The sequence below is a fragment of the Wolffia australiana genome, chromosome 13 (assembly GCF_029677425.1).
Source record: "Wolffia australiana isolate 7733 chromosome 13, ASM2967742v1".
In the NCBI taxonomy this organism is placed as follows: domain Eukaryota; kingdom Viridiplantae; phylum Streptophyta; class Magnoliopsida; order Alismatales; family Araceae; genus Wolffia; species Wolffia australiana.
In genome coordinates, this window is record NC_135847.1 from 9447003 (window position 1) to 9473268 (window position 26266).

Genomic DNA, 26266 nt, shown 5'->3' on the forward strand with positions numbered 1-26266 from the left:
AAACAGAAGTAGTGCTTGAACACAAATCGATCTCTAAAATATAATGCATTATATGTGCCTTGTGGATAACTTGTTCTATCATTGACTCGATCCCTTCGAGATTTTTCCAACGACATTCACAGGCTTGGCCTGTTGAAGTATCAAGGATGTAAAGTATATTCACTAATGCCCTATGCATCTGTCTCTCTCTACGCACATATAGTGTTCTAATTTATAAGTTTTGTGGCCAAAAAGGTTTTTTATCCAACCTTGTGATGGATATTATGTGGCCGTCAAGCAAATCACACTACCATGCTTATTTAAATTTATCGAATAAAATATTTGTGTATGTTATTATTGTGTGATGTTAATAATAAATTCCATGAATACGTGCAATGAGTTGGTGATCACTAATCTTTAGACATGTATCCTAAATATTCCTCTATGAGATATAGTTGAGGCAGACATTAAATTATTCAGATAGAATAGCACTTGATGATCCTACTTATACTATAAGTATAGCGTATTCTATGCCAATTAGTGTGGTGACAATAAGGACAGATAATGGGTGCTCATTGGAGAAAGAGTTCATGGAATTGGTGTGTACGAATCCTTGAATGGTATTAAACCTAAATGTGAACCGGGTTGATTCAAGTCACAATTGTATAAGTAATCCACTGACCTGATACACCAAGGAGATCTTGTAAGTGGACGACTACGTTTTGGGTATGAGTTACGAGCCTCTAATCATGGGATTTAATATGTTATATATCGGATGTATTGAGAAGCTTATGGAGATGATTCAGTGGTTAACACAGTATCATCCACCCTCGATATATGAGGAGAGTGACCCAAGGAAGACTGTGCAGAAAAATCCTTGGCCAGGGTAGTATGGATATTGGAGAAGGCATTCTCCAATGATTCCCATTATGTATCAGTAATAATCAAATGAAGGATTATGGTTTGATGGTATACTATATCCTAAGTTGTTTGAGAGTGTCCCAAGGATGTTGAATTATACATATATGATAACCAATGGGGAAAAGTGTTTCATGAGAGAGTTCGAGACTATTCGATATCTTCTAGAGCACAAGGTGTAGATTGGCACCCCACATGCTGGAGACATAACCTATCGATTGGGTTAAATCAATCGTTATTTAATTCATCTATATGTGGATATAGTTAATTAATAAGGTCGGTCAATAGATGTTATTGGGCCACTAATGTTATTAACTATAAGGGCATTGGTCTAGAGGGTTACACACACAATGTCGTAAGTGCATTGGTGGATATATTTAACATTGTGGGGTTTTGAGAGAAATGTTAAGGGGAATCTGATGACCACAAATATGTCATATAATAATCCAGTAAGTGATATTAATCAAATCATTATTTGCATACATTATTTCCATATTTACCATTCAAATCATGATTTTTACTAACCCCACTTGATTTAGAGAATCAAGTGGATTGGATCTCATTTTTCACTTAAATGAGTACAGATTTAGAGGAAGTCCAACAAAGAAGGCACTTACTTGGGCCGATTTCATCCACAAAGACGAAGGCCAATTTCATCCACAAGACGAAGGCTGATTTCTTAAAGGACTGAAGGTCACTTACTTGGGCCAGCCCTAAAGGCCCAAGAAGCCTAAGAAGCCCAAGAGAGGAAACCTATACATGCTCTTTCAAAGAGCCATTTTCAGTTGTCTGGAATTTCTGCCAAAACAGGCTAGGGCTTGGAAGAAGAGAGTTCTGCAGACCCTCCAAGAGCTGATGAGCATTGGAGTTGGGGAGAAGAAGCAAGCTGGGGAATAGCTGGAGCAAGAAGATCGCATCCTCGCCGAAAGGGTTGTGACACGAGGTATGTGTGATTGTGCAGCTTCAGATTTGTGTAATCCTCCCCCAAGACAATCTAGGTTGAGTTGGAAAGCATTGCCAGACTTTCCCACATTTCCAACCAAGATCGTTCATACATTTTAGGTAATTTGACATTTCAAATCGTTCAGAATCATGCTTGTTTTCCATCTACATTTTCATTCAATTCTTTAGGGTTCCTATCCATCATCAGCAGCAAGTTCAGCGCGCAGCAACGCCGGGCGCAGAAGCCGCGCGCAGCAACGCCGCGCACAAGCCATGCACAGCAACGCCGCGCACAAGCCGTGTGCAGCCCCACACGCAGAAGCAGAGCGCAGCCCCGTGCGCAGCCCAACCCTCGCGCTGAGATTTCTTGCGCGCAGCCAAGCTGCACGCAGAGAATTCCCGCGCGCAGCCAAGCCGCGCGCAGAGAACTCCCGCGTGTAGCCAAGCCGCGCGTAGAGAATTCCCGCGCGTAGAGAACTTAAACGTTCCTTCTGAAGATTAGATTTTCTAAATCTAATCTTCTGAAGAAATTCTTTAAATTTATCTATTGAAGATCATTCTACTCACTTCTTGATTATTCCTGTATAAGCTTTTAACTGAACTAAGTTGAGATTCTATAGACACCTTGCTGTAGAATCATATTACTTAGATCTTTGATTTGATTGTTAGAATACATTATCTGAATTTGACAACATAAATTAAAATTTAAAGAGGAACATTACCTGATTACCTGCTCCCTGTGGTTTGACACCTTACTCGCCCTAAGGCTGTGAGGTTAACTTGATTGTTGAATATCTCAATTACTCACACGATTATTTAGTAATAAACACCCTATAATTAGAGATTATCAGAATCTAAAGAGGGAAAGGGGTCTCATTTTAAGCACCCATGCAAACCTAACTTAGGAGCATCTCACAAGGAAGGGGTCTCTTCTCTACTCATCCAAGGAAGGGTGTTTTCATGGTAATAAGATTTTCTAGCTTTGTAGTAAGAGTTGAATCAAAAGACATGCAGATCAAAGTGCCGAGTGATCGGATGGATACTTCTAAAGATCGGACACGTGAACGGGTTCAGACTGATCTCGGAGCGGCTAAGTCAAAGGTGGAAAAAGTTCCCCAAAAGGTACATTTAACGTTTCATTTTAAAGATCCATTATGAATCGATCGACATGCTTTCGCATCCATGGATCATTTTTTCCATGGATGAACCAAGGCACCGAGCCCAACACCTTGTTTATTAATCATATCAACACATTGATAAATATTGTAAATATTGATTTCACCCAATTAGTAGGTTAAGTTTATAGCCCCGTGGGGTGTGAAGCCATACCTTGTGCTTTGTAAGATACCGAGTAGTTTTCAAACTTTCTCATGAAACCGTTACATATTTTTTATCGTATATTTATAGCCCATCATCCGTGTATAACTCCATAATGACTTAGGGTATGATTAATCATCAAAACCTAACTCATCATTCCTCTAGGACTAATTCCTAACAAGGATCATTATGCAACATCCTCACTACCCTAGGCAAGGATAAAGTTACGTCATCTTTCTTGAGTGAAGTTCTTCTAATATAAATGACATATGATACCTTGTTGACCACTCAATCATCTCCACATGCTTCTTTGTATATACAAACTATTACTTCTTTAAATCCCACGATTAGAGGCTTGAGAATCGGAGTTAACCTATAGTTGTTCCTCCATGAGATATGTTTGGTGTATCAACCCAAGGGATCACTTATACATTATTCAGGTGTTCGCACAAGATATTTCATTAAGTCACTCTTCAAAGCGCACACACCATCTGTCCTTAGTGTCTCCATGATAATGGCTACAATATCAACTATACTTAGGATTAGATAATGTTGTTTTATTTGAATATGTCAATGTTTTTTTTACTATCAACTGAATACAAATATAGATAAAACGTCTTTAAAGGCTAGTGATGGCTGTATAATGATACCATTATAATCCACTAGGTCATTGCACGTATTCGGAGGCTTTATTATAAACACCATGCAATATTAATAATGAAAAAATAACTTATTAAAATGGACCAAAATAAACACATGTATGTGAGAAAGGCTTCATTGCGGCTTAATAGCTTTCATAATTATGTGAAAGCTGGTTTATCAACGCAGTTTATGATAGCCAGATATTATTTCAGTGTACTTAAATCATAGCGTTAGTGCTCTGGCTTTGCGAGTAAGTTCTCAATGGCACCATTCCCTCTTCTTTTCTTTCTTTCACTGAATCTCTCTTATTTTTCTATTCCTCCCTCTCTTATTTCGCTTTCTATAATTTCTTTGGCTTTGCTCAATCTTCCTCTTTTGTTCTCTCCAAATCAGTATTGTTTCTTTCTCAATCCCTCTCATCTTTCTCATTGCTCTCTTTTTTTTGTTGCCTCTTTTTTTACTATTTTTTCTCTATCGCCTATTTTTCTCTGTTGTTTCCTTTTGTATTGTTTAATTTTTTCTTTCCCTCACCCCATTCGTTTGTTTTTATCTATTTTCTTTCTAATGCTTTCTTTAAACTTTCCCCTCCTCCTTTGTCTATCTTTATTGTCTCTTGTCATACCTTTTAAAATGTTTTTCTCTTTTTCTCTTTATATCTTCTACATTTTCCCAACATCTTGCTTATATTTATGACCATCTATATATTCTCTGTCTCTCTCTCTTTATTACGTTTCTATGTTTTTCTCATTGTATTCTCTATTCTATTTATGTTTTTCTTACCAGTTCTATTGATCATTCATGTTTATGTGTATTATTTATATCTCTCTATGTTGATTTCATCATCTGTCTCTCTCACTTTCTTCCTCTCTCATTGCTCTTGCACTATCTCGTTCTTTTTATCTATCTCTTTATTATGTTTCTATGTTTTTCTCATTGTATTCTCTATTCTCTTTATATGTTTCTTGCTAATTCTATTAATCATTTCTTTTTATGTGTATTATTTATCTCTCTGTGTTGATTTCATCATCTTTCTCTCTCACTTTCTTCTTCTCTCATTTCTCTCGCACTATCTCATTCTTTTTATCATTCACTGGTAAACCTTAAATGTAATTGGTTAACCACTATTCGGCCAACCGTCAATCTAATTGATAGCCCGCTCGACCTGGGCTATCACGAACTGACAGGACAGCTAGGCTGGCCATATGATTACTCTCACCCAATTGATACTCTCCCCTAAAATATTCTATTCCTCTGATTGACCTCGGCAATGGTCTACTGATAAACTAGATGTTTGGTTTGATATGTTTTCAAAAGGCTTTGATTTATGCATGAATATCGTTCAGAAAACTCATTCCATAGAATACGGAGTAGGTAACGAGAGAATAAATTGTATCTGAAATGGATTTTATGAATAACTAGTATAGTCCATGTATGTTTTCTTGATTTATAATTATTTGATAAATCAGAAAATAAATGAAAAATAGCCAAACTTCTTTTTCAGAAAAATAGAAATAAATAAATACTTTGTTATATAAATTTTCAAATACATTGATGGGGGACCATCTCGTCGCCGACGCCAAAGGGCCCCAGCACCCACACTGAGCAGCACAAACCCACGCAGGTGACCCATCATTCAAGTACTCGGATTATTTATGTTTCTTTTCGCATCTGTGCAATGGTATTTTTCTTTTCGAAATGTGGGCGTGCCTATTTATGTTTAACCCTCATCTTATGGATTGCACTTTTTTTGCCGTTAAGGGAAGGCCGCTTGATGGCAGACGATGATGATGTCATCGTCCGAACTGGTATCGAGAGGATGCTATGCTGCCAATTTGATGTCGGCCATTATCGAGAATGTCGTTTGGTCAGCATCGAGTATGATGGCTCAATATCTAGATAGTCGTATCATACGGCGATAATGTTGTCATCCGATGGATGATAAACCCTAATAGGATAATATGCAACTTTGATGCAATGTGTGTTACGAGTCGTATGTGCAGGCTCTAACTCGAGAGAGGTGCCAAGCTCCGTGCTCCGAAGGGATCGCTGGGTGACGGTGACAATGGCCTCTCGAACCTCATTGGAGGGACGAAGATGTCTATGGCCAAATGGAATCAATCCGTAGGCTCGCACGTAACGAACAGACTCATCCTTACCGGTAAGATGCTCAATTCTCTTCGTAGTTATCTCAATTACCTCTCTCACCTACCTAGCCCAAGTGCGATGGAGTTAAGGCAAAAGTATACTATAGTGGGTAAAATAATGAGCAAGTAAGAGGATGACGTACCTCATCTGCGCGTGGCTGGTCGTGCAGATTTGTCATCCACTGCTGCGGCCGGAGCAGGTGTGGTGGAGAGAAGTTGTAGAGTGGTCGGCGTGCTCGACTAGTGGTGCTGCGCAAGAGCCGTAGGTGGAGTACGGAGGCTAGGCGAGGTGCGGGGATGCCACAACAGGATGGTCCCAGTGTGAAGCAGTTCAACACCGTGAGATCCCGGTGTGAGAAATTGCCCTGTATTGCACCTAATAACATCAGCGTCTAAGGGCACCACGAGGGGGAAGCACCGTTCGGTTAATGCATCCCACGAAAGGGGCCCTAGGTCAGGGCTCACGTGGGAACTGGTCCATGCAGTGGTTAATCATTATTCTCAACGATGGTCCCAACATGGGGGACCATCGTGACGACACCAACGTGGAACAAATCCAGCTGCACCGAGCTGCTCGCGTCGACGCTCGCAACCCCATCTTCAAGTATCCAATATAGATGGTCTCTTTATTTTGCATATTATTTTGTTGTATCTTGTCTCGCTAAATTTCTGGACGGGGCCAGTATGTTTGGGCCTTCTCCACGTAATTTGCATCTTGTGGTTGTAACCATTGTCTAGAGAAAGGACCTATCCTCCCTATATAAGGGGATAGCATGCCCAAGTGTAGATAGGATTTTGAACAACTGAAAGGTTGAATGTTTCTTTACTTTGCTTTTAGAGAGAAGTAGATAGTAGTCAGAGATCTAGATTGAGGAGATCATGGGTTTGTCGTCGTCCTCACCTCCCACGTTGAGATCTCTCTATGGTCGCATTGACGTCGACTGGTCTTCTCCCCACCCCAGCTCTCTTGGAAGAATCTTAATTCAAGAAATCTGAAATCGTTTTGTTACTCGCCAAGAATCGTCAAGACTCAGTCGTCGCCCTCATTCTTGAGGGATTTTTGAACAATTTTGCTGCAACCGCGTGCCTTGTTTATGTCCTCCCTCGCAAACGCCACCGTCACACCGCCGCCACTACCAACGCCGACGCCGTCGCTGTTGCCTGAACTCCCTCTCCCTTGCAACCCGCGCGTCCGTGACCTGCACACCTGCATCCCTCGTGCACTAGCGCGCCTGTGCCCCGCGTGCCCGCGCCCGTGCGCCCATGGCGCGCGCCTGTGCCCGCGCGCTGGTTCCTTGCACGCATGCGCCTGTGCGTCCGCGCTCAGGCACGCGTGTGTCCACGCGCCTGCGCCCCAGGCGCCCCTGCCTTGTGCGCTTGGTTTCTGCATGCCCGCGCCTAGCGCTCTCACGTGCCCACACCCTCGCACCCGCTGAGCGTTGCGCCGCACGGCGCGCGACGCGTGGTGTGCATCGTGTTCCCCGCACAACGCCTCACTGCACGTTACCTCCGGCCGATCACCTGTCCCTATTGTGCACCTCGATTCGCCACCAGCCGCAGCCATTGTGCACTATGCGTTCCTTGATTGAGTCATGCAAGGTACATTCTTGTTACCCCTTCATTTTCAGTATCATTACCTTTTGCAGTGCCGTCGACTCCTATCTTTTCCTCTCCCCTCTTACTTGAAATCTGATTGAATAGGATAGCCACCCATTGTTGAGAGTTAGGATATTATTGTGGTAGAAGATTAGTTCTCTGATCTAGGAGTGTGAACATATTTCGGCCGTAAAATGCCCTTTACGACTAAGGTGTTTTAGTAATCTCGAGGGTCATTGAGAGTCTATTGTGATTGACCTTTTCCATGGAGAATTTAAAGGATTTTTCACCTCAACCGGTCATGTCTTTTATTGCACATCTGAGAGTTTTTCTCAACTATTCATACACTCTCTTAACTGGCATTATCTCAAAATCATCATCACTACTGTGTTGTAATACGAACCGCCGATCCTGGTATACCTTGTATTACATCAGAGAAATTGCCCCATACTAGACCTGACAACAACAGCGTCTAAGGGCACCACGAGGGGGAATCACCGTTCGGCTAATGCATCCCACGAAAAGGGCCCTAGGTCAGGGCTCACGTGGCAACTGGTCCACGCGACAGTTGATCGTCATTCCTAATAGACAGAAGCGGGTCGTGTTGCGAAATGGCACCCGTCCATAGAGTAATCTGGGAGAAGGTTGGTTGGGACCGGTCGCCCCCCTTGGCGCGGTCTAATCGAACAATAGGGAGGAGGGGGGGTCGATTCTTCTTTCCCTCCCAGTCTACACGACGGTCGTCCTCGGATGGGGCCGAGCATGAGGAAGGTGAGTTACCTGCGGGGCCGTTGACCGAGGGGGGGCAGGGTGAAAGCTATTTTGACAATAGCCAGCTGCACGACGACCGATCTGCCAAAGGTGGGCGGTGATTGTTCGATTCAAGGCCTGAGCCGCTGAATTCCAGGAATGCAGCGATTAACCCATGATTCTCTGCTCCGTTGGAGTCCCATCCGAGAGTCTTTGCCATATTGGGACAAGGGTGAGATCGGGTGTCTGGTCACCACTGGCGGTGCGTGGGCTGGACAGAGGATCCTCCTTGAGGCGTCAAATCCTCTTCTTCCTTCAAAGGTGAGACCTGTTCTTCCTTAGCTAAACTCAACACAATTCAAGAAAAAGCAAGTCTTATTCATTAGGACACCGACTATTCCCTTAAGTGGGCGAATTAATGGGCCCCTAGTGGGCTCGTAAGGAGGGGAGAGGGGATATTGGTCTATTAAGGGAAGGGGAGGGGCCTTATATAATGGGCCCCCATTACAAAATAAAGGAAAAAAAAAACAAAACATAAAGGAAAAAGAGGGAAACAAGGGAGGGGAGTCCAAATGACTAAGGACCCCCTCCCGCATGATGACAAGACACGCAAGCATGAATAAAATGACATACGTGTCGGGAAGTGATGATAACAAATTGACGAGTGCAAGAAACATGAAATATGACTAAAAAAGACAATGCAAAGCAACAATCAATAAACGGTAAGGCTTCACCCGGTTGTCAACGACGATGGCGGCGGCGTGGACAATGTCGTCGACGGTTTAAAATGGCATGTGCCATCACCACTCATCACGAGATGGTTCCTTCATGTTTTGGCCCAATTGAAATGACCTGACCCTATATAAAGGACGACATGCCCAAGAAGCCAGACTTGGAGTTAACTTCAATATTGAAAACTATTTCTTCATTTTGGCTCCCCCTGATGGCTCGTCAAAATAGTTTTCTTTTATCTTTCTTAGTCCAGATTGTGGGAAGAAGGCTCGCCACGTCTCCTGCCACGTCAAAGAAATCGTGGGTAACACTCGCTAGCACCCATCGTGCTTTTCCAGAACTTGATCAAGAACAAAGTTCTTGATCTGTTAACTTCAGGGTGATCTAAGAATCATCTTGGATCTGACTTGAAGCCTTTCTTGTCAACCTTCAAAAACTGCAGAACTGATTACACTACCGCCGCCATCTTCAACATCAACTCTGTCGCATGTCGTCTTTGATACCACCATTGTTGGCGGCCTTTAACCTTCCCCCAGCCCTCCATTCATATTTCGCAAGCTGTCTGCGCACGCTGCATCGTCCGGCACATGCATACGTTGTCGCTCCCGCACACTCGGCTGCCCACCCACCCTCATTGCCCATCAGCGCCTCAAGTAGCCCGGCGCCCGAGCCCGCGCCCGGTTCCCCCCCCCCCCCCCAACCCACAATTCACACCATATTGATTCTAGAATCGTGATCAATAGCATTCATGAAACTCATTCTTGGACTATCCTAGGAGTTATTCGCCGCCCGCTCCATCAAGGATTCCCTCCACGCCACCATGTTGCTTGTTCAGTGACTCTCTGGGATTGTCTACACCGATTTGTGCACGCACATTGCCTACGTGCTGCCATTCTTAGGTTGTCGCGTGCCCGCACCACCACCAGCTTGCCCATCCGCGCATCAGGCTAGCATTGTTCTTGCGTGTGCTGTTCAAGTGCGCAGCACCCTGCCCTCCAACACACGTGCGACAATAGTGCAGCCCTCAGGCCCCTCATCACACGTTTGATCTCTGTGCAGACGGTCTACACAAGGTCGAAAGAAAGCATCTCCTTGTCGACTCACCGAGCTTTGCTCTGACTACCACAGACCACAGGCCTCATCCATACAGGTTGGGCTGTGTTCCCTACGTTCACAGTTACCGTTATTTTCTATAGTATTGGTTAAGTGGGTTATTATCGCCTCCGAGAGTGCACGCTTAATGTGTTACGACATAGCCACTAATTATTGTGAGAGAGGGTAATTTTCTTTGAGGTACCGTTAGTCTTCACCTAGGACGATTGGACGCTGTGAAATCCTAACCTAGGTTAGGTTAGGAGAAGGAGAGGAGTGATGAGAACAAGAGGAAGAATAATCTCATACCAACTGGTTACAAGAGAGAGGGTATATATACCCTAGGAGAGAGAATGTGGATAAAAGGCTAATGGGCTAATAGAACAAGGCCCATTAGCCATATAAGGCCTATCTCACTAACAGCCCCCGCAAGCGATATATGGATGTCGTCCATGCCGAGCTTGGATACAGCACGCACCAGGAGGGGATTACACAAGCCTTTGGTCAAGACATCGGCGGCCTGGTCGGAGGAAGACACAAAAGTGAGGTCGAAGATGCCCTCGTCCATCCGCTCCTTGAAGAAGTAGCGGTCACGCTCCATGTGCTTGATTTTTGGCCAGGGCGATAGCCGACTTGTTGTCGCAGTAGAAGTGAATCGGGCCGGAATACTTGACGCGAGGTTCGCGCAAGATCCTATAAATCCACTGGCCTTCCGAAGCCCCATCAGCGAGAGCCCAGAATTCTGCCTCGACACTAGAGCGGGACACCTTGTCTTGCTTACTGCTCTTCCAACTAACAAGGCCACCGAACACGAAGGCACAATATCCGATGGTGGAATGGTAGTCGACGACGAACCCGGCAAAGTCAGCGTCCGTATAGACCTTCACAGTCGTGTCAGAGCTCCGTGGGAAGAGGAGGCCCTTCCCGAGGCAGCCTTTCAGGTATGCAAGGACCCGATTGGCGGCCTGGCGATGGATCTCATGCGGAGCATGCATGAACTGGCTAAGAAGGTTGACGACGAAGCTGATGTCGGGGCGAGTGTGGGTCAAATACAGGAGCTTCCCCACCAGCTGTTGATATTGATAGTGGTTGACCGGCGAAGAGTCGCCCCCGTCACCCAACTTCACGTTGGGATCAATGGGCATCCGGAGTGGGGAGCAATCGGTCATACCAGTCAGTGTCAGCAGATCAACGATGTACTTCTGCTGGGAGACGAAGATGCCGCGAGACGAGTAGGCGACCTCAAGACCCAAAAAATAACGAAGGGCGCTGAGTGCCTTAATCTCAAATTCTCGAGCAAGAGCAAGTCCGAGGCGAGAGGCTTCAACAGTATCTGAACCAGTAATCAGAATGTCATCGACGTAGACCACCAGGATAGCGACCCCGGTCGGGCCATGACGGAAGAAGATGGTAGCATCGCCGTTGCTCTGGGTGTAACCTTCAGCACGCATGACGGAGGAGAAGCGACCAAACTACATCCTCGGAGACTGCTTCAGTCCGTAGAGGGACTTCCGCAATCGACAGACGGTTCCCGGAGGACCTAGAGGGTACCCGGGAGGGTGGCTCATGTAGACTTCTTCCTCAAGATCGCCGTGGAGAAAGGCGTTCTTGACATCAAATTGCCGAATCAGCCACCCATGATGAGCAGCGAGAGCCAAGAGTAGACGGACTGATTCCATCTTTGCCACGGGAGAGAAGGTCTCAAAGTAATCGACCCCGTAGGACTACGTGAAGCCCCGAGCAACAAGATGAGACTTGCGACGCTCAATGGACCCATCAGCACGGTGCTTGGGGGTGTGAACCCACTTGCACCCCACGGCCTTCTTACCAGGCGGAAGAGGAACCACATCCCACGTATGGTTTTTGACCAAGGCATGCATTTCTTCGTCCATGGCCGCCTTCCAATGAGGACAAGCAAGAGCATCGGCAAGGCGGTGAGGGACGGATACGAACGCAAGGCGGGTCAAAAACAGACAGTAGGGAGGACTCAGGCGGTCGTAGGAAAGGTAGTGAGTAACAGGATAAAGAGGTGTGCGAGTGCACTGGCGGAACCCTTTGCGAAGAGCAATTGGCCAACCAAAGGAGGCATCGTCAGCTCCAGGGGAAGCTGACGAAGAGGGATGGCCAGAGGAGGAGGGAGCGGAAGCGGTTGAGGGAGAGGATGTCGCAGTAGGGGCGGATAACTCAGAGGGAGGTGAGAGCGGAGGAGTAGAGGAAAACTGAGGAGGAGACTCCGTGGAAGGACATGGGTCAGAGGCCACCACAGGAGAGGAGTCAGAAGGAGGTAGAGGATCACGGGCGACATCCGTGGGAGAAGGAGCCGTGGGCTCGACGACAGGAAAGGGGTCCAAAGTGGGGGATGATGAGGCCTCACCCGGCGAAAGGCCGGACGAGGAGGAGCCAAAGAAGGGTTGAAATTCAGCAAAGGTGACGTTCGCAGAAATAAAGAACCATCGAGTGGAGGGGTGATAGCATTTGTACCTTTTTTGGAGAGAGGAGTAGCCAGCGAAGATGCACGTGAGAGCCCGGGCATCGAGCTTTGTCAAGGTGGGTGTGGTGTCATGGACGTACGCGGTGCACCCGAAGACACGAGGAAGGAGGTTGGTACGCAACGTGACAACAAAAAATGCAGTGGACATCCGATCAATCGGACTACAGAACTGAAGAGGCTAGGAGGGCAGGCGGTTGATGAGATGAGTGGCGGTCAAAACGACTTCTCCCCAATACGTCCAGGGGACACAATAATTCAGCAGCAAGGTGCGGGCAGTGGACGTCACATAGCCAATACGACGTTCTGCCATGCCATTTTGCTCCGGGGTGGCAACGCACGACGTCTCATTCAGGACGCCCCCCTCGGCAAAGTAGGACGCCAACTCCTGGTTGACAGAGTCGCGAGCATTATCCGAGCAAAAACGCTGAATGGGATGGCCAAACTAGGTCTAAACCATGGCACAAAACTGCCGAACCGTGGCCGCCACAGCTGACTTGGCTGGAAGCAAGTAAGTCCACGTGTAGCGGGTGGCCTCGTCAACAAAAATCAGAAACCAGCGGTGCCCCTTCAGACTAGGCTGTGGGGCCGGGCCCCAGACATCACTGTGAATCCGATACAGTGGCACGGTCGTATGGGAAGCAGATGGAGGAAAAGACGAGCATCGATGTTTGGCTAACTAGCACGCCTCACAAACAACGGTCTTAATGTCCAAGCCCATACATAAAGACGGAAACAGACGTTGTAAAGTAGAGAACGGTGGGTGCCCGAGGCGCTGGTGAGCAAGTTGGAGGCGGTCGCGGCGAGAATCAGCAGCTGGTCGAGGACTTCGTTGCACCATGAAGCACGATCGGCTCCCATCGTCGAACAGCAGCAACCCCCGGTCCCGCCTAATCGGTGTAGTCTTCCGCACCTTGTTAGACAAGAAGATCCCATCAAGTTAGATATGGAAGGAACCCTAAACCGCATCAACAAGGCGTTGCAGTGACATAAGCAAGGCACGAAGAGACGGAACGTGGAGGATGCTGTGAATGAGACCGAGATCATCCACGTGGATAGTCCCGATGCCAGCCACTCGAAGACGTCCACCATCGGCGGTGAGGACAGCGCGAGGCCCAACATGCGCTTGTAGGATACGAAGCGGTGATTGAACGAGGTCATGCGTTTCGTGGCCCCCGTATCAAGCACCCAAGTGGTATCTGACACGAGAGGGGCTGTGAGAGCCGTATGTCCACAGTACCACTGATCTGAAGAAGGGGCAGGTGACGCACCAAACGTCTCGAAGGAGGCCATAGGCTGGGTCTGCAAGGCGGTCAACTGCGCACTCAAGCGAGCAAGGTCGGTCTATAACTGCTTCATGGTCACCACGGAGCTGCCGGGCGGAGGAGGGAACGAGGCCGGGGCGACAGCGACATGGGCTTTGGCATCCTTGGCAGCTTGAAGATCAAATTGCTTCTTCCGGCAACGCTTCGCCGCGTGACGACGGTTGCCGCAGTAGGTACACACCAGCTTGTCCCGCGCGTCCGAGGCCGAGTCCGGGGCAAGGGATTTGGGTTGCTCTGAGGGACGCGGCAGCAGACCAGAGGAATCCCCAAGATGGGAGATCAGGGCAGTGGAGTTAGTCGAGGGCTCCACCTCAGAGCGATCACGACGGAGACTGCTCTCCGTCTCTATCAATTCTTTGACCACCGCTTCAAAATCTGGGAGAGTACCTTTGGTGCGCAAAGTTCTGCATTGAACCTCGGCATACTCGGGATTGAGGCGGTCAAGGAATGACAGAAACAGAAGGCGAAGGGTGTGACGTCTATCAACCCCATTCGGATCGCCAACGGGCATGTAGTAGTTGACTTCCCGCCAGAGTGCAGTGTGAGCCAAACTATAGTTCATGATGGACATAGTTCCTGGGCGAAGGGCACAAGCGCGCTCCACAAGAGAAAAAATCCGCCAATGGTCGGCATCGTGACCACAGTACTTGTGGGCATGATCCCACATCTCCTTCAAAGTGGTCAAGTGGAGAAGCTTGTCGTAGACCGAGGGAGAGAGCGTGTGGTTCAACAGCCAGGAGTGGGCAAAATTCTGCGCAGCGTCAAATGCCACGTAGTGCGGATCGGTCGACGGCAGGGACGGGCAGATCAAATGCTTGTGCAGGAGACGGCCCTTCAGCGTAGACTCCTCAAACTTAATCCAGGCCAAGAGTTGCGGAGCACTCAGCTGACAGTAGTCCGGGGCAGGCGGGAGTGGAAGACCAATCTTGGGGGAGGGTAGATCTCGCTCGAAGTCGGCAGCCGTGAACACGGGAGACGGTGCTGGGTGGGGCTCAGGGATAGAAGAACCTCAGTGGACGGTAGAGTCGATAGTCATGACTAGCAGCGACGATCTGCGACGATTACAGCAGCGGGTCCGACTACGGCGGACGGCGGCTTGCGGCCTGCGGCTGGCTGCGGCGTCGGCTGGCTACGGGCTGCAGCGTGCGGCCTGCAGCTGGCTGTGGCGCTGCGGCTGCGGCTGCGGCCGCAGCGGCGCTGCGCGCGCGGCTGCGGCGGCTGCGGCTGGCAGCGCGGCCCGCGGCGGCTGCGGCTGGCAGCGCGCGGGCTGCGATTGGCGGCCTATGGTGTGCTACGGCTGCGGCTTGCTACGGCTGCGGCGTGCGGCTGCGGCGGCTGCGGCGCGGCTGTGGCTGCGGCTGGCGGCCTCTGGCGGGCTGCAGCGGCGGCTGGCTGCGGCTGCAGCGGCCTCTGGCTGGCTGCGGGCTGTAGCGTGCGACCACGGCTGGCTGCGGCTGCGCTGGCGGCCGACAACGGGCTGCGGCTGCGCGCGGCTGTGGCGTGCGCGGCTGCGCCGCGCGGGTGGCGTGGCGCGGCTGCGGCGGCGCGCGCCTGCATGGGCTGCGGGCTGCGGCGGCGGCTGGCCGCGGCTGCAGCGTCGCGGCTGCGGCTGGCTGCGGCGGCAGCTGGCTGCGGGCTACAGTTGGCGGCCTGCAGCGGGTTGTGGCTGCAACTTGCGGCAGGCTGCGGCGTGCGACCTGCGGCGGGTTGCGGCTGCGGCTTGCTGCGGGCTGCGGAGTGCGGCCTGCGGCGGGCTACGGCTGCGGCCTGCGGCCTGCGGCGGGCTGCGGCTGTGGCTTGCTGCGGGTTGCGGTTGGCGGCCTGCGGCGGGCTGCGGCTGCGGCTTGCTGTAGGCTGCGGCTGGCGGCCTGCGCCGGGCTGCGGCTGCGGCTTACAGCCTGCGGCTACGGCAAGGGAGGGGTGTGAGAAGAATCCGCTGGCTGGCTGGTGAGTCTGGCTAGCAGACAGTGGCAGCAAGGGCCAGGGACGAGAAACGGATCAAGAGCAAGGCTCTGATACCATGTGAAATCGTAACCTAGGTTAGGTTAGGAGAAGGAGAGGAGTAATGAGAACAAGAGGAAGAATAATCTCATACCAACTGGTTACAAGAGAGAGGGTATATATACCCTAGGAGAGAGAATGTGGATAAAGGGCTAATGGGCTAATAGAACAAGGCCCATTAGCCATATAAGGCCTATCTCACTGGCATACGCCCTCGAGTAATTGCTTTATCCCATTTTTTCGTAGATGCCTAATTGGTCCAAATGCAGGTTGAGGAGTGTGATTGTGACTAATCAAACTTTGTCAACCTAGTTGAACAGGAGAATTGAACAGATCTGCTGCGTACTTATCATTGAATTTACAACTTTGCATCTGATTGATATTGCACATCATTACACGGGTGTCTTCTTGTGTTGTAACACATGCCGATCGATCACAGCTGATTACAAGTTACATTATACTGGTTTTAGAGCCAGTTGTGTTAGCTTTTGCTTAACACGATCTGTTGTATATCTTACATATAGTTTCCTTTTATGTTATGCATAAATATCTCGAAATTCATATCATTTATCTCATGTCATTTCATTGCGTTATAGAACCCACAGTGTACATAAGGGAGAGAGTTGACCATAAAATGGTTTAAACTAGGGCACAGCTACGGACTACCGTGGAGAGCAAATACGTCAAGGTGGATCCCATATTCGATCCCAACTTCATGGATCTTTTACCTGAAGATGCATAAACTGATCACTACCTAGACAAAAGTCATGAAAATGTGCAGGCTAAATTGCTTCTTCATGTAGCTAGGGACACCGCACCCGGGTCCCTACCCCTCCTTGTGGGTGATCTAGACCCATCATCCCTATACGGTCTGAAGACTGTGTCTCCTCCATCTAGGCCCCTTTAACCCGGCAGCCGTCAAACAGAAACTTAGTTGCTCCATTGACGGACGAGGTTCCCTAACGACGGGGCAAGGCTCCAATGAGGAATAGCCCCACTCCGCTGCCTGACAGAGAAGCTGCATCGCCGCCAACTGGACAACCCAATGCGCAACCTACACACCAGCAACGATACGAGCGCCAACAACAATGGGAGAATCATCGACAAGGGTCACCACCCTGAGTTCGGCATCCCCACTTACAACACCGAGAGGACCGCTACAATTCCTCAGATAGGAACTTCCGTCAACGTGAAGCTTGTTCCTTTCCACGCGGAGATGGCCCCATTCAGACGGAACAACACATAGGAAATCCTCGGTATGATACTAGGGAATATCTATACAGACCAGCACCACCACCCTATGTCGGACCGAACATACATATTGCGTCCCATAGGCAAAGTTACCTAGCTGGTTCGAATGCACCATCGTATATTACTGGACCAAACACTGTCCCCCGACCATATGGTCCGACTTCTAGCCACGCCCCTAACCAAGGGCCTTGTATTACCGCAAGGCCACAAGCGTACGGGGCGGCCCTGGTAAACCTGACACATCCAATACCTACGTGCCAACAATGTCATATGCACCACGAGATCACTACTATGTTCATGAGTCTCAACCAATGCCACCTAGGGCATATTATGTAGACCCGCCTACATGATATATGCATCAGCAAACTTATGGGCCATCGCTGACTTACGAATGAACTGCCCTCATGACAACCCAAATAGCACCCCCATCTCCGTACGTGCACCACGCATTCCAAGGATATAGAGAATATGTCTAACAATCTGTCCAAAATTTGCCCCAGCTCCTGAGCCTAGAGAATATTACATGACACGAGATGTTCGGCGGAAAGCACCAGCTCGAAGTCACTATGAGGTTGACGAGAGAGATCGCCGAAGGGAGGCACGTAGAGCCATGATAGAGAAAAGTGTCGGAATGAAGATTCCATTTACAAAGAGTCACAAAACCCTTAAGATAACATGGACTAGGAATCTGATTCGGTAAGTTATTTCCAGTGGTATGATATAGACAATGATTTATGTGTGTGGTACGTGAAGGCTCGGCTTCGAGTGCAAGGCAAAATTCTTTGGATATGAACGACAAAGAAATGGCCCAACGCCGTGGGGAAATTTCTTCCACTTAGACTGAGATGTCACGAAAGCTCAAGGAAAAGTATGCTTCGAAATTGTACATGACTAGACTCTTGCTTCAGTGGATGGACCTCAAGCAATGGAAACAAAAAGGTAGTGAACATATTGAAGAGTTTGAGGAACTTCAAATGAGATGTACAACTTGGCCAAGAGTAACGAATACATAATAATGACGTTACTCCGCACACCCTGGCTGCACCATTGGCTGCAGTTATTACCAACACCGCAGCTAATGCCACTAGAAATATAAGTAGCTCCGCGTGGTCAAAAGTGATGCAACACGCCTCCGACCGGGATCGATCGGAGCGTGTTGCAACACAAGAATTCAACTAACTATTTTTCAGCGAATGGTTGACGATGATGAGAATGCACTCGACGCAGGAAATCCCGAAAACGCTGGGCCGTTGTGAATGTGGAAATTGGCTCTTCTGATTCGTTAGGACGGGCTAGTAAGGGACAGGTGCCCCGAATGCCGGCGAACGACGCGAGACCTACGGATAGGTGCCCTGGTCAGGGTTGAAGCCTTTACCTAGAAGTTAGTCATGGGGTACCTAGCTCTCTCCTGGAGTGTTCCCATCCCAAAAGGTCACTAACGGCTAACCAACCCGTTTTGGCAACAAGGGAAATGAGACGGGTGTAGGGTACGTTCGGTAGCTTGGGTTCACACGCAGTCGACACGAGGAAGAAGATAAAATAACACCAGAATAAGGGGGGGGGAAGATGTACGGGCTGACCTGGGGACGTGGTCCTTGTGGTCCTGGCGCGAGGCGAGTCCAAGTCCGTTGTGAGTCGGCACCTCCTCTGAAGAAGGTGCGAGGCGTCTTAACACCAGCGTGAGAATTGGCAGTGTTCGGGGAGGGAGAGACGCAATCCAAGCGAGTCTCTAACAGCCCGATCGGCAATCCACGTTCACGGGAGCTCGGAGAGCCGTGATTGATCTCAGTCAGACAAGGAGAGGCGGCTCCGGGAGTGGCTCGCTGGGGCAGCGTCGGCAAACTCAAGTGTCGCTGCACCAACAACGCCAATAATGGAGTTTGCGGCCCCAAGGAAGCCTTAGGAGAAAATCCGAGAAGCCGCGGGAGGCTGACGGCAGAAAATCCGATGGGAGATGTCACGGGAGAAATTGCCGCCGGCAGTCGGGACACAGAGAGGCGGCTCCGAGGGTGCCTCGCTGGGGCAGCGTCAGCAGATTCAACGTCGTGGCGCCGACAACGCCAAGAAGGAAATTGGCAGCGCCGAGGGAACCACGGGGGACAAACTGAGTTCCGTTTGCAGAGGACAGGGTTGAACGTGCCGAGGGATGAATCAGGGTTCAGAGGCGAGGGGGTAAGGGATTGCGTAGAGAGGGAGAGAAGGGGGGGAAGTCGCAGGTAGAGATGGGGGATAGGGAGGGGCTTGCGGGAGTTGGCGGGTTTAGTGAAATTTCGGGAAGAAGAGGAGGGTGGATCTCAGGGAGGAGAAAGGGGTCCGTGAGAGAGAGAAGGTCGTGGAAGGCGGGATAAGAAAGTCCGGGGGAGGTGGGTTCGGTGGGCAAATGTGGGGTAAGGGTCGTCGAGGGAAAGAAACGGGGAAGGGAGAGTCAAGAGAGAATTGCGGAAGAAGGAGGGGAGGAGGGGTATGGCGACAGGAGAAGAACTGGGCGATGTGTTGAAGAGTTCGCAGGACGGGAAGGAATCGCCGGCGAGACTGGTGAGAACACAGGAGTAGGGAAGATCGGGGAAGGAGAGGGCCGTCGGGAAGAGAAGTCAGAGAAGGGGGGGATCAGGAGAAAAGACGGGTGAGTAGGGACGGGGTGGTTCGTGGGTGGAGAAGAGGGATCTGGGCCACCTGGTTCTTCTTCTTGAATGGCGAGGGTGCTCTGCAGCACACCTCAGTCTCCGCCGTCTCCTAGGATCAACCAGAACACCGGGCTCGTTCGGGGAAGGGTGAACGAGTTCCCCCTACCGTCCTCGACGATGAAGGCAACCGGTAGAGATATTTCCTGTTATAGATGAAGCAGGAAACAGCGAGAGGCAGAACGGGCGGGAGGGAACCTTCAAGAAATCATAGTTCTTCTTCAAAATTCCCTGTCTTGAGCATAGGGCACCTCTCCCCTCTTATAGGGTGGGGCAGGGGGGGATGCCCTAATCCGCCCTATTAGGGGTTGCGTTTAAGCTAACCACGCCACCCCGGGGCCGGCATCTGTTCAGAACGCAACATTGAAAGGAAACAAATGCGGAGCCCCGAATACACGTGGGGAAATTCCGCTGAAACAAAGAGAAAAGGAAACGAAAACGACATACGTTCATGATAAACGAAAAAGATAACTCATGCTGCGTATTTGAATTGTGGATACTTGGCATCGGTTCGGGTTGCGTGGCGAGGTTGCTTGCGGCTGGACGCAGGTTCGCATGGATGGTCCTCCATCAAAAAGGGCCTAACACTGCTTCGAGGACTACACCACTGACCAGGACTATGACTGCGGGACAATCTGCCTCGTCAGTTATGTCCATTGCAACGACACCAACTGCCTCCTGTGAGCCCATGCAGTGTTTTAAATGCGAGGGTTTTGGACATCGTACCGACTGTCCATTGCTCCTGCACATGGACATTCATGGAAACCTGATAGAATCCACGCCTGAAGATGACCTGGAAGATGACGAGTACCCTGGCAAGCTTCCTGAGGGCGATGAATCTGAAGAGCCACTTGGTTACATACAAATTACCCCGATTGTGTCCACCCTAGAGCGACCAATAGTAAATCTACAGATTCAACAAAGTGGCTTGTAATCGGTAAGCCCTAGCACCGCTCAGGAGATGCTTTGTGCTCACCCAAAAAAATCTCATTTCCACAGAAGTCTCATTTCTTGGGTTCATTTTTTCAGCCAATGGAGTAGCTGCCGATCCGGCCAGAGTGGAGGCCATCACCTCATGGCCAAAATTAAAGGACGTGCAAACCTTCAATTGTTTTGTGGGACTAGCCATCTTCTACTAAACGTTCGTGCTGGGATTCAGTGGGGTCACTACCCAATCACAGACTCGATAGGAAATGACAAATTTGAATAGGCCCCTGTGGCGAATACAGCTTTCAAACTTGTTAAGAAATTTATGAGGGAGGCTCGGGTCTCAAATTACCAATTTCAGAAAGGTATTCGAAGTCGCGTGCGACACATCTGGCCTATGCACTGGAGGAGTCCTTACTTAAGAAAGACACCTTATCGAATACTTTAGCGAGAAACTAAATGAATTCTTAACAAGTTTCGCAAGGGGTAGGACACCTATTATAGTGAATTCTATGCCTTAGTGCAATTGTTGCGCCACTAGAGGCACTATCTACTTCCAAAACAGTTTGTCTTAAATTTGGACCACAGTGCTCGTAGGCACTTACAAGAACAAAAGAAGGTAAGGAATCATCACGCCAGATGGATTGCTCATTTACAAGACTATACATTTGTTATCCGACACAAAAAGGTAACGATAACGCTATGGCCGATGCCCTAAGTAGGCGGCTGTTCGTTCGTAACATGATGCGAACTCAAATTTTAGGTTTTGAGCAAATCAAGGCTGATCATAAAGAATGCCCGATTTTGGACCAATACTACGAGCTCTAAAGGAATGAAAAAATTCCTAAGTACGGAATTACTAGATTTCGGATGGATATATCTTCTACGGGAAGAGGTTATTCCACCTACATCCCTACGCAATTTTCTAATATGGAAAATCCATGCCGGAGGACTTAGCAGCCATTTTCGAATCAACAAGACGATCAAAGCTGTAGAATATCAGCTCTACTAGCCATCCCTAAAAAGAGATATTAGTGAAATTGTTTCACGTTACTTAACGTGCTCTCTAGCCAAAATGACCAAGCAAAACTCCAGATTATACACACCCGTCCCAGTACCTAGTAGACCTTGGGATGACCTTAGTATAGATTTTGTCTTAGGACTCCCTAAGACTTTTCGATGGCACGACTCAATTATGGTCGTCGTCAATGGATTCTCAAAAATGGCACATTTTATGCCATGCTCCAAGACCTACGCCGCTTCCCGCATCGTACGTCTGTTCTTTGACAATATTCTCAAACTTCACGGAGTACCAAAGACCATAGTGACAGATTGCAGTGTGCGATATACGAACTACTTTTGGAAAGTACTTTGGGTTCTCATGGGAACCCAACTAAAGTTTTCCACGGCTTACCATCCACAAACTGATGGTCAAACCAAACTGGTCAATCGTAGTCTTGGCAACTTGCTACGATTAATCCATGGTAGAAATATTAGCTCGTGGGACCAAGTGTTACCATGCGCGGAATTCACCTACAACTGCTCGAGACATCATAGCACTGGTAAGACCCCTTTTGAAATTGTTTATGGTCAACTACCCCGTAGATCTTTAGAGCTCATACGATTAGACTAGCGTGTTAGAACTTTTGAGGAAGGTTTAGAGTTTGCAGAGCATATTAGAAACATGCATCATAGCATACATTTTCTCATTGCATCTCAAAATGACAAGTATAAAGCGGCTGCTGATAAAGGATGATGGTCCATAACGTTTATGGAGAGAGAACAAGTCATGATTAGATTACAGCCTGAGAGCAATTCTCCAAGAGTCGCTATGAAATGACATCCTCGTAGTGTTGGGCCTTTCTCGATTGCCCGGGTGATTAATGAAAATGCTTACGTGGTCATTATCCCTCCTTAATAGGGGATTTGTTCAACTTTTAACTTAAGCGACTTAGTGCGCTACAATCCCATGCCACAAACATGTAAACCTCGCAACCATTCGAGCCTAAGTAGTAGTGAGAGCAAGATCCACTTGCTATCCACTCCTCTTCCAAAATGCATGAGGCCGAACACATTGACACAGTATTCCAGGAAGTTATCAAGACTACAAGGGAACAGTGAACCACAAATTTCTCGTCCGTTGGCTGGGTTGACCTCATTCACAAGAAGCTTGGATCACCGAAGCGGATCTCCGAGGCCTTCAGAAAGAGCTAGTGCAACCACTAGAAAATGTTATCGACATCAACTCATTGAAGTCGAGTTCCTCCAACCGTGGGAGGATTGATGTAATACGACCTGCCAGGATCGGTCAGCTCGTATTACGTCACAGGAATAGACGGACGGGTTCGAGATTTATAGGAATGTATGCACAACGAAGAAAACCTCGAATGAGCAATGACGACTGTTCACAGATAGGGAACTAAATCCACGACGATCAATGGTGAGATATTGATCCAGAAATCAAACTCCCAATGATCCTAGTGACCAACTAGACGCCTAAGATGAGAGGGGCGTTTGACGGCCCTAGGATGTTCGGCGTCTAAGTCAACAATCACCCTCAAGTAAGATCCTATCACTCGACGTAGTGGCTATCCTATCAAGAGACAGACTTTCGGCAGAGGATGTGATAGCGGAAGATGATACTGGAATAGGTAATAATACTGGGTATTGATGGAGAAGAGACGGGTGGGTACCTGATTGGTCAATAGTCCACGGCACAAGTCGCACCCAGGTTGATGACGAAGCTTGGACCGGCGACGGATGGCGGGAACAGGCGGCTGCTCGATGTGCGGGCACCGATGGAGGCGCTGGTGCGGGCCAGCACACGGGTGCTGGGGGACGTAAGGCGCGCAGCGCGGGGCGTGTGGCGCGCGCGCGTGGCACGAGCGCGCCGCGCGGGGCGCGGCGCAGCAGCGCGCAGGCTTGGAGGCTCGTGGGCACGGGAACGCGCAGGCGCGGGCAGCGAGCTAGCGCGGCGTCGCGAGCGGGGGCACAGCGAGGACACATGGGCGCGGGGCGTGTGAGCGCGGGGCACGCGAGCGAGGCGGCGCATAGGTACGGGGCCGCGCAAGCGACGCGCGGGCGCAGGTGAGCGTAGGCGCGGGCGGCGTGTGGGCGCGGTCGGCATGCGGGCGTGCGCGGGCGCACGGACGCCGGTAGGAGTTGAGGTCAGCGGCGGTGGTGGGCGACGGTGGCAGAGGCGACGATGGCAACGGATGCGACGACGGCAGCAGGGCACTGGCGGGGCGGAGCTGATGGCGGCAGGGGAGGTTCTTGAGCCCAAGAAAGATGTTCTTGAACTGTAACCGCCCAAGAGGTGTGTACAGGGGAGGGTTTCTTGGCTCTCTTGGGGATCCCCGTGGTAGGATCCTGGATATCCCCTTGACAGAGGATGTCGACGACGCTTCTCGAACTTCTGGGGCCTTCGGAGTGGTCTCGACGAAGAATCCTTCAGCTCCAAGCGGTGTCGCCTTCTTGAATCTTTACTCGTTCCGGAGTGATCTCGACGGAACGCTTGAACACGTCATCACGGAGTGATCTCGACGTGATGACGAGGGCTCTAAACATGGAGTGATCTCGACGTGGGGGAGGCTAGCCGGACCTCTCTACTCTCTACTCTCTACGATAGTGGAGACACAAGTTGGAATTTTATTTTCAACAAATGACTCAAGTGTTCTCTTGGGTATGCTATCCCCTTATATAGTGAGGATAGGTGCCAAGTGAACGTGGGGGGAGGACGAATAGTCGCGAGACGTGGTTCATCCTCTCCTTACAATTTGAATATAAAATTTAAAAATAAAAAGTAAAGGACGAGGATGAGGCCCAACACCGGCCCAGTCCATGAAATCCAAAAACACAAACACAAACAAAAACAAAAGCAAGGAAGATAGGGATGCTTACGCGGGGTACTTAAACCCCGGGTGGCGAGCATCGGCTCGAGCAGCTCTGCGAGGCTGATGTCGTCCAGTCGTGATGTCTCCGACGCGTGAGACCAAGCAGCCTGAGCCGACGCGTGAGACCCGTCTTTCAAGTACTCGACTTAATGATGAGTCGCTAGAGGATTTATCTTGCCTTTCCTATTTGCGCAATTGTAATTTTCTTTTTGAATTGTAGACAGGCCAACTCATGTTTGGGCCTCGTCCTATGGATTTTTCTTTTGTCTTGTCATTAAGGGAAGGCTGCTTGTTATGAGATGGTTCCTTCCCATTTTTGTCCAACTAGGCATGCCTTGACTCTATGTAAAGGACGGCATGCCCAAGAAGCCAGATTTGGAGTTAACATGAATATTGAAAATTGCTTTTTCATTTTGGCTCCCTACTCTTGCTCACCAAAATAATTTTCTTTTATCTTCTTTAGTCCAGATTGTGGGAAGAACGCTCGCAACGCCTCCTGCCCAGTCAAAGAAATAGTGGGTAATAGTCACCAGCACCCATCGTGTTCTTCCAGATCTTGATCAAGAACTAATTTCTTGATCTGCTATTTTTCAGGAAAGTCCCAGAATCATCATCTTGATTCTAACATGAAGCCTTTCTTGTCAACCTTCAAAAGCCGCAGACATCGTGCAACTGATTACACTTCCGCCGCCATCTTCAACATCAATTCTATCTCAGGTCATCGTTGATACCACCATCACCGGCGGCCTTCGACCTTCCCCCAGGCCTCCATTCATATTTCTCAACCCATCCACGCACGCTGCCTCGTCTAACACTTGCATACGCCGTCGCTCCCGCACACTCGGCTGCCCATGCACCCTCTTTGCCCATCTCCACGCCTGTTAGCCCACCACCCACACCTGGTTTGAGCCCCCCTGCCCAATTCATGCCATCTTGATTTAAGAATCGCAACCAGTAGCATTCAAGAACTGGTTCTTGGACTATCCTAAGAGTTCTTCGCCACTCGTGCCATCAAGAATTCCCTCCACGCCACTGTGTTGCTTGTTTAGTGACTCTCCGAGATTGTCTACACCAGTCTGTGCACAGACATTGCTCGCGTGCTGCCGCTCTTACGTTGTCGCGCGCCCTCACTACAACCAGGTTGCCCGTACACACACGAGGCCAGCATTGTTCTTGCACATGTCGTTCAAGTGTGCAGCATCTTGCCCTCCAACACACGTGCAATAGTATTGCATCCCCATTACCGTGTGCCCCCATGCATGCGCCTGCAGCGCTTGAACCCTCAAGCCCCTCTTCGCATGTCTGCTCTGTGGGCTGATGGTCTACACAAGGTAAGAACAAAGCATATCCCTGTCGACTCACCTAGCTCTCCTCCCACTCCCATAAACCATGGGCCTCGTCCATATAGGTTTGACTGTCTTCCCAATGTCCGTTGTTACCATTGTTTTTGCTAATATATTTGAAGTGTGTTTTTATCTTTCCGAGTGTACAAATCCTAATGATGTTAACTATTTTGAAAGCTGGACACAGAATTCAATGATAATTGCTAATTATGTTAACTATAGTGACGGGAAAGAGACAACGTAAG

The 26266-nt window shown here is 49.2% G+C and overlaps 2 protein-coding genes across 2 annotated transcripts; both read right to left on the reverse strand.

The window, feature by feature from the left end:
• Positions 1–11836: 11836 nt before the first annotated feature.
• LOC144710896 (uncharacterized) lies at positions 11837–12751 on the reverse strand. Its single transcript, XM_078584738.1, has one exon. The coding sequence runs from the start codon at positions 12749–12751 to the stop codon at positions 11837–11839; it is 915 nt and encodes a 304-aa protein (XP_078440864.1).
• Positions 12752–13044: 293 nt separating this feature from the next.
• Positions 13045–20927, reverse strand: LOC144710897 (uncharacterized). The gene is made up of 5 exons (XM_078584739.1): positions 20835–20927; positions 20585–20744; positions 20183–20269; positions 18758–19470; positions 13045–13513 (listed from the first exon to the last, which is right to left on the reverse strand). Exons 1-5 carry the CDS (start codon positions 20925–20927, stop codon positions 13280–13282), a joined length of 1287 nt encoding a protein of 428 aa, XP_078440865.1. The 3' UTR covers positions 13045–13279.
• Positions 20928–26266: the final 5339 nt, after the last annotated feature.

Bases quoted from the DNA above. Each gene is read 5' to 3' on its own strand.
- LOC144710896 (XM_078584738.1), bottom strand. From the start codon at position 12,751: ATGTCCACTGCATTTTTTGTTGTCACGTTGCGTACCAACCTCCTTCCT.
- LOC144710897 (XM_078584739.1), bottom strand. From the start codon at position 20,927: ATGGCCTCCACTCTGGCCGGATCGGCAGCTACTCCATTGGCTGAAAAA. The intron at 20,745-20,834 runs GTGAGCACAAAG...TGGTCGCTCTAG, and splicing joins TGGAAATGAGATTTTTTTGG to GGTGGACACAATCGGGGTAA. The intron at 20,270-20,584 runs GTACGATGTCCA...TCTTTGTTTCAG, and splicing joins GCAGGAGCAATGGACAGTCG to CGGAATTTCCCCACGTGTAT.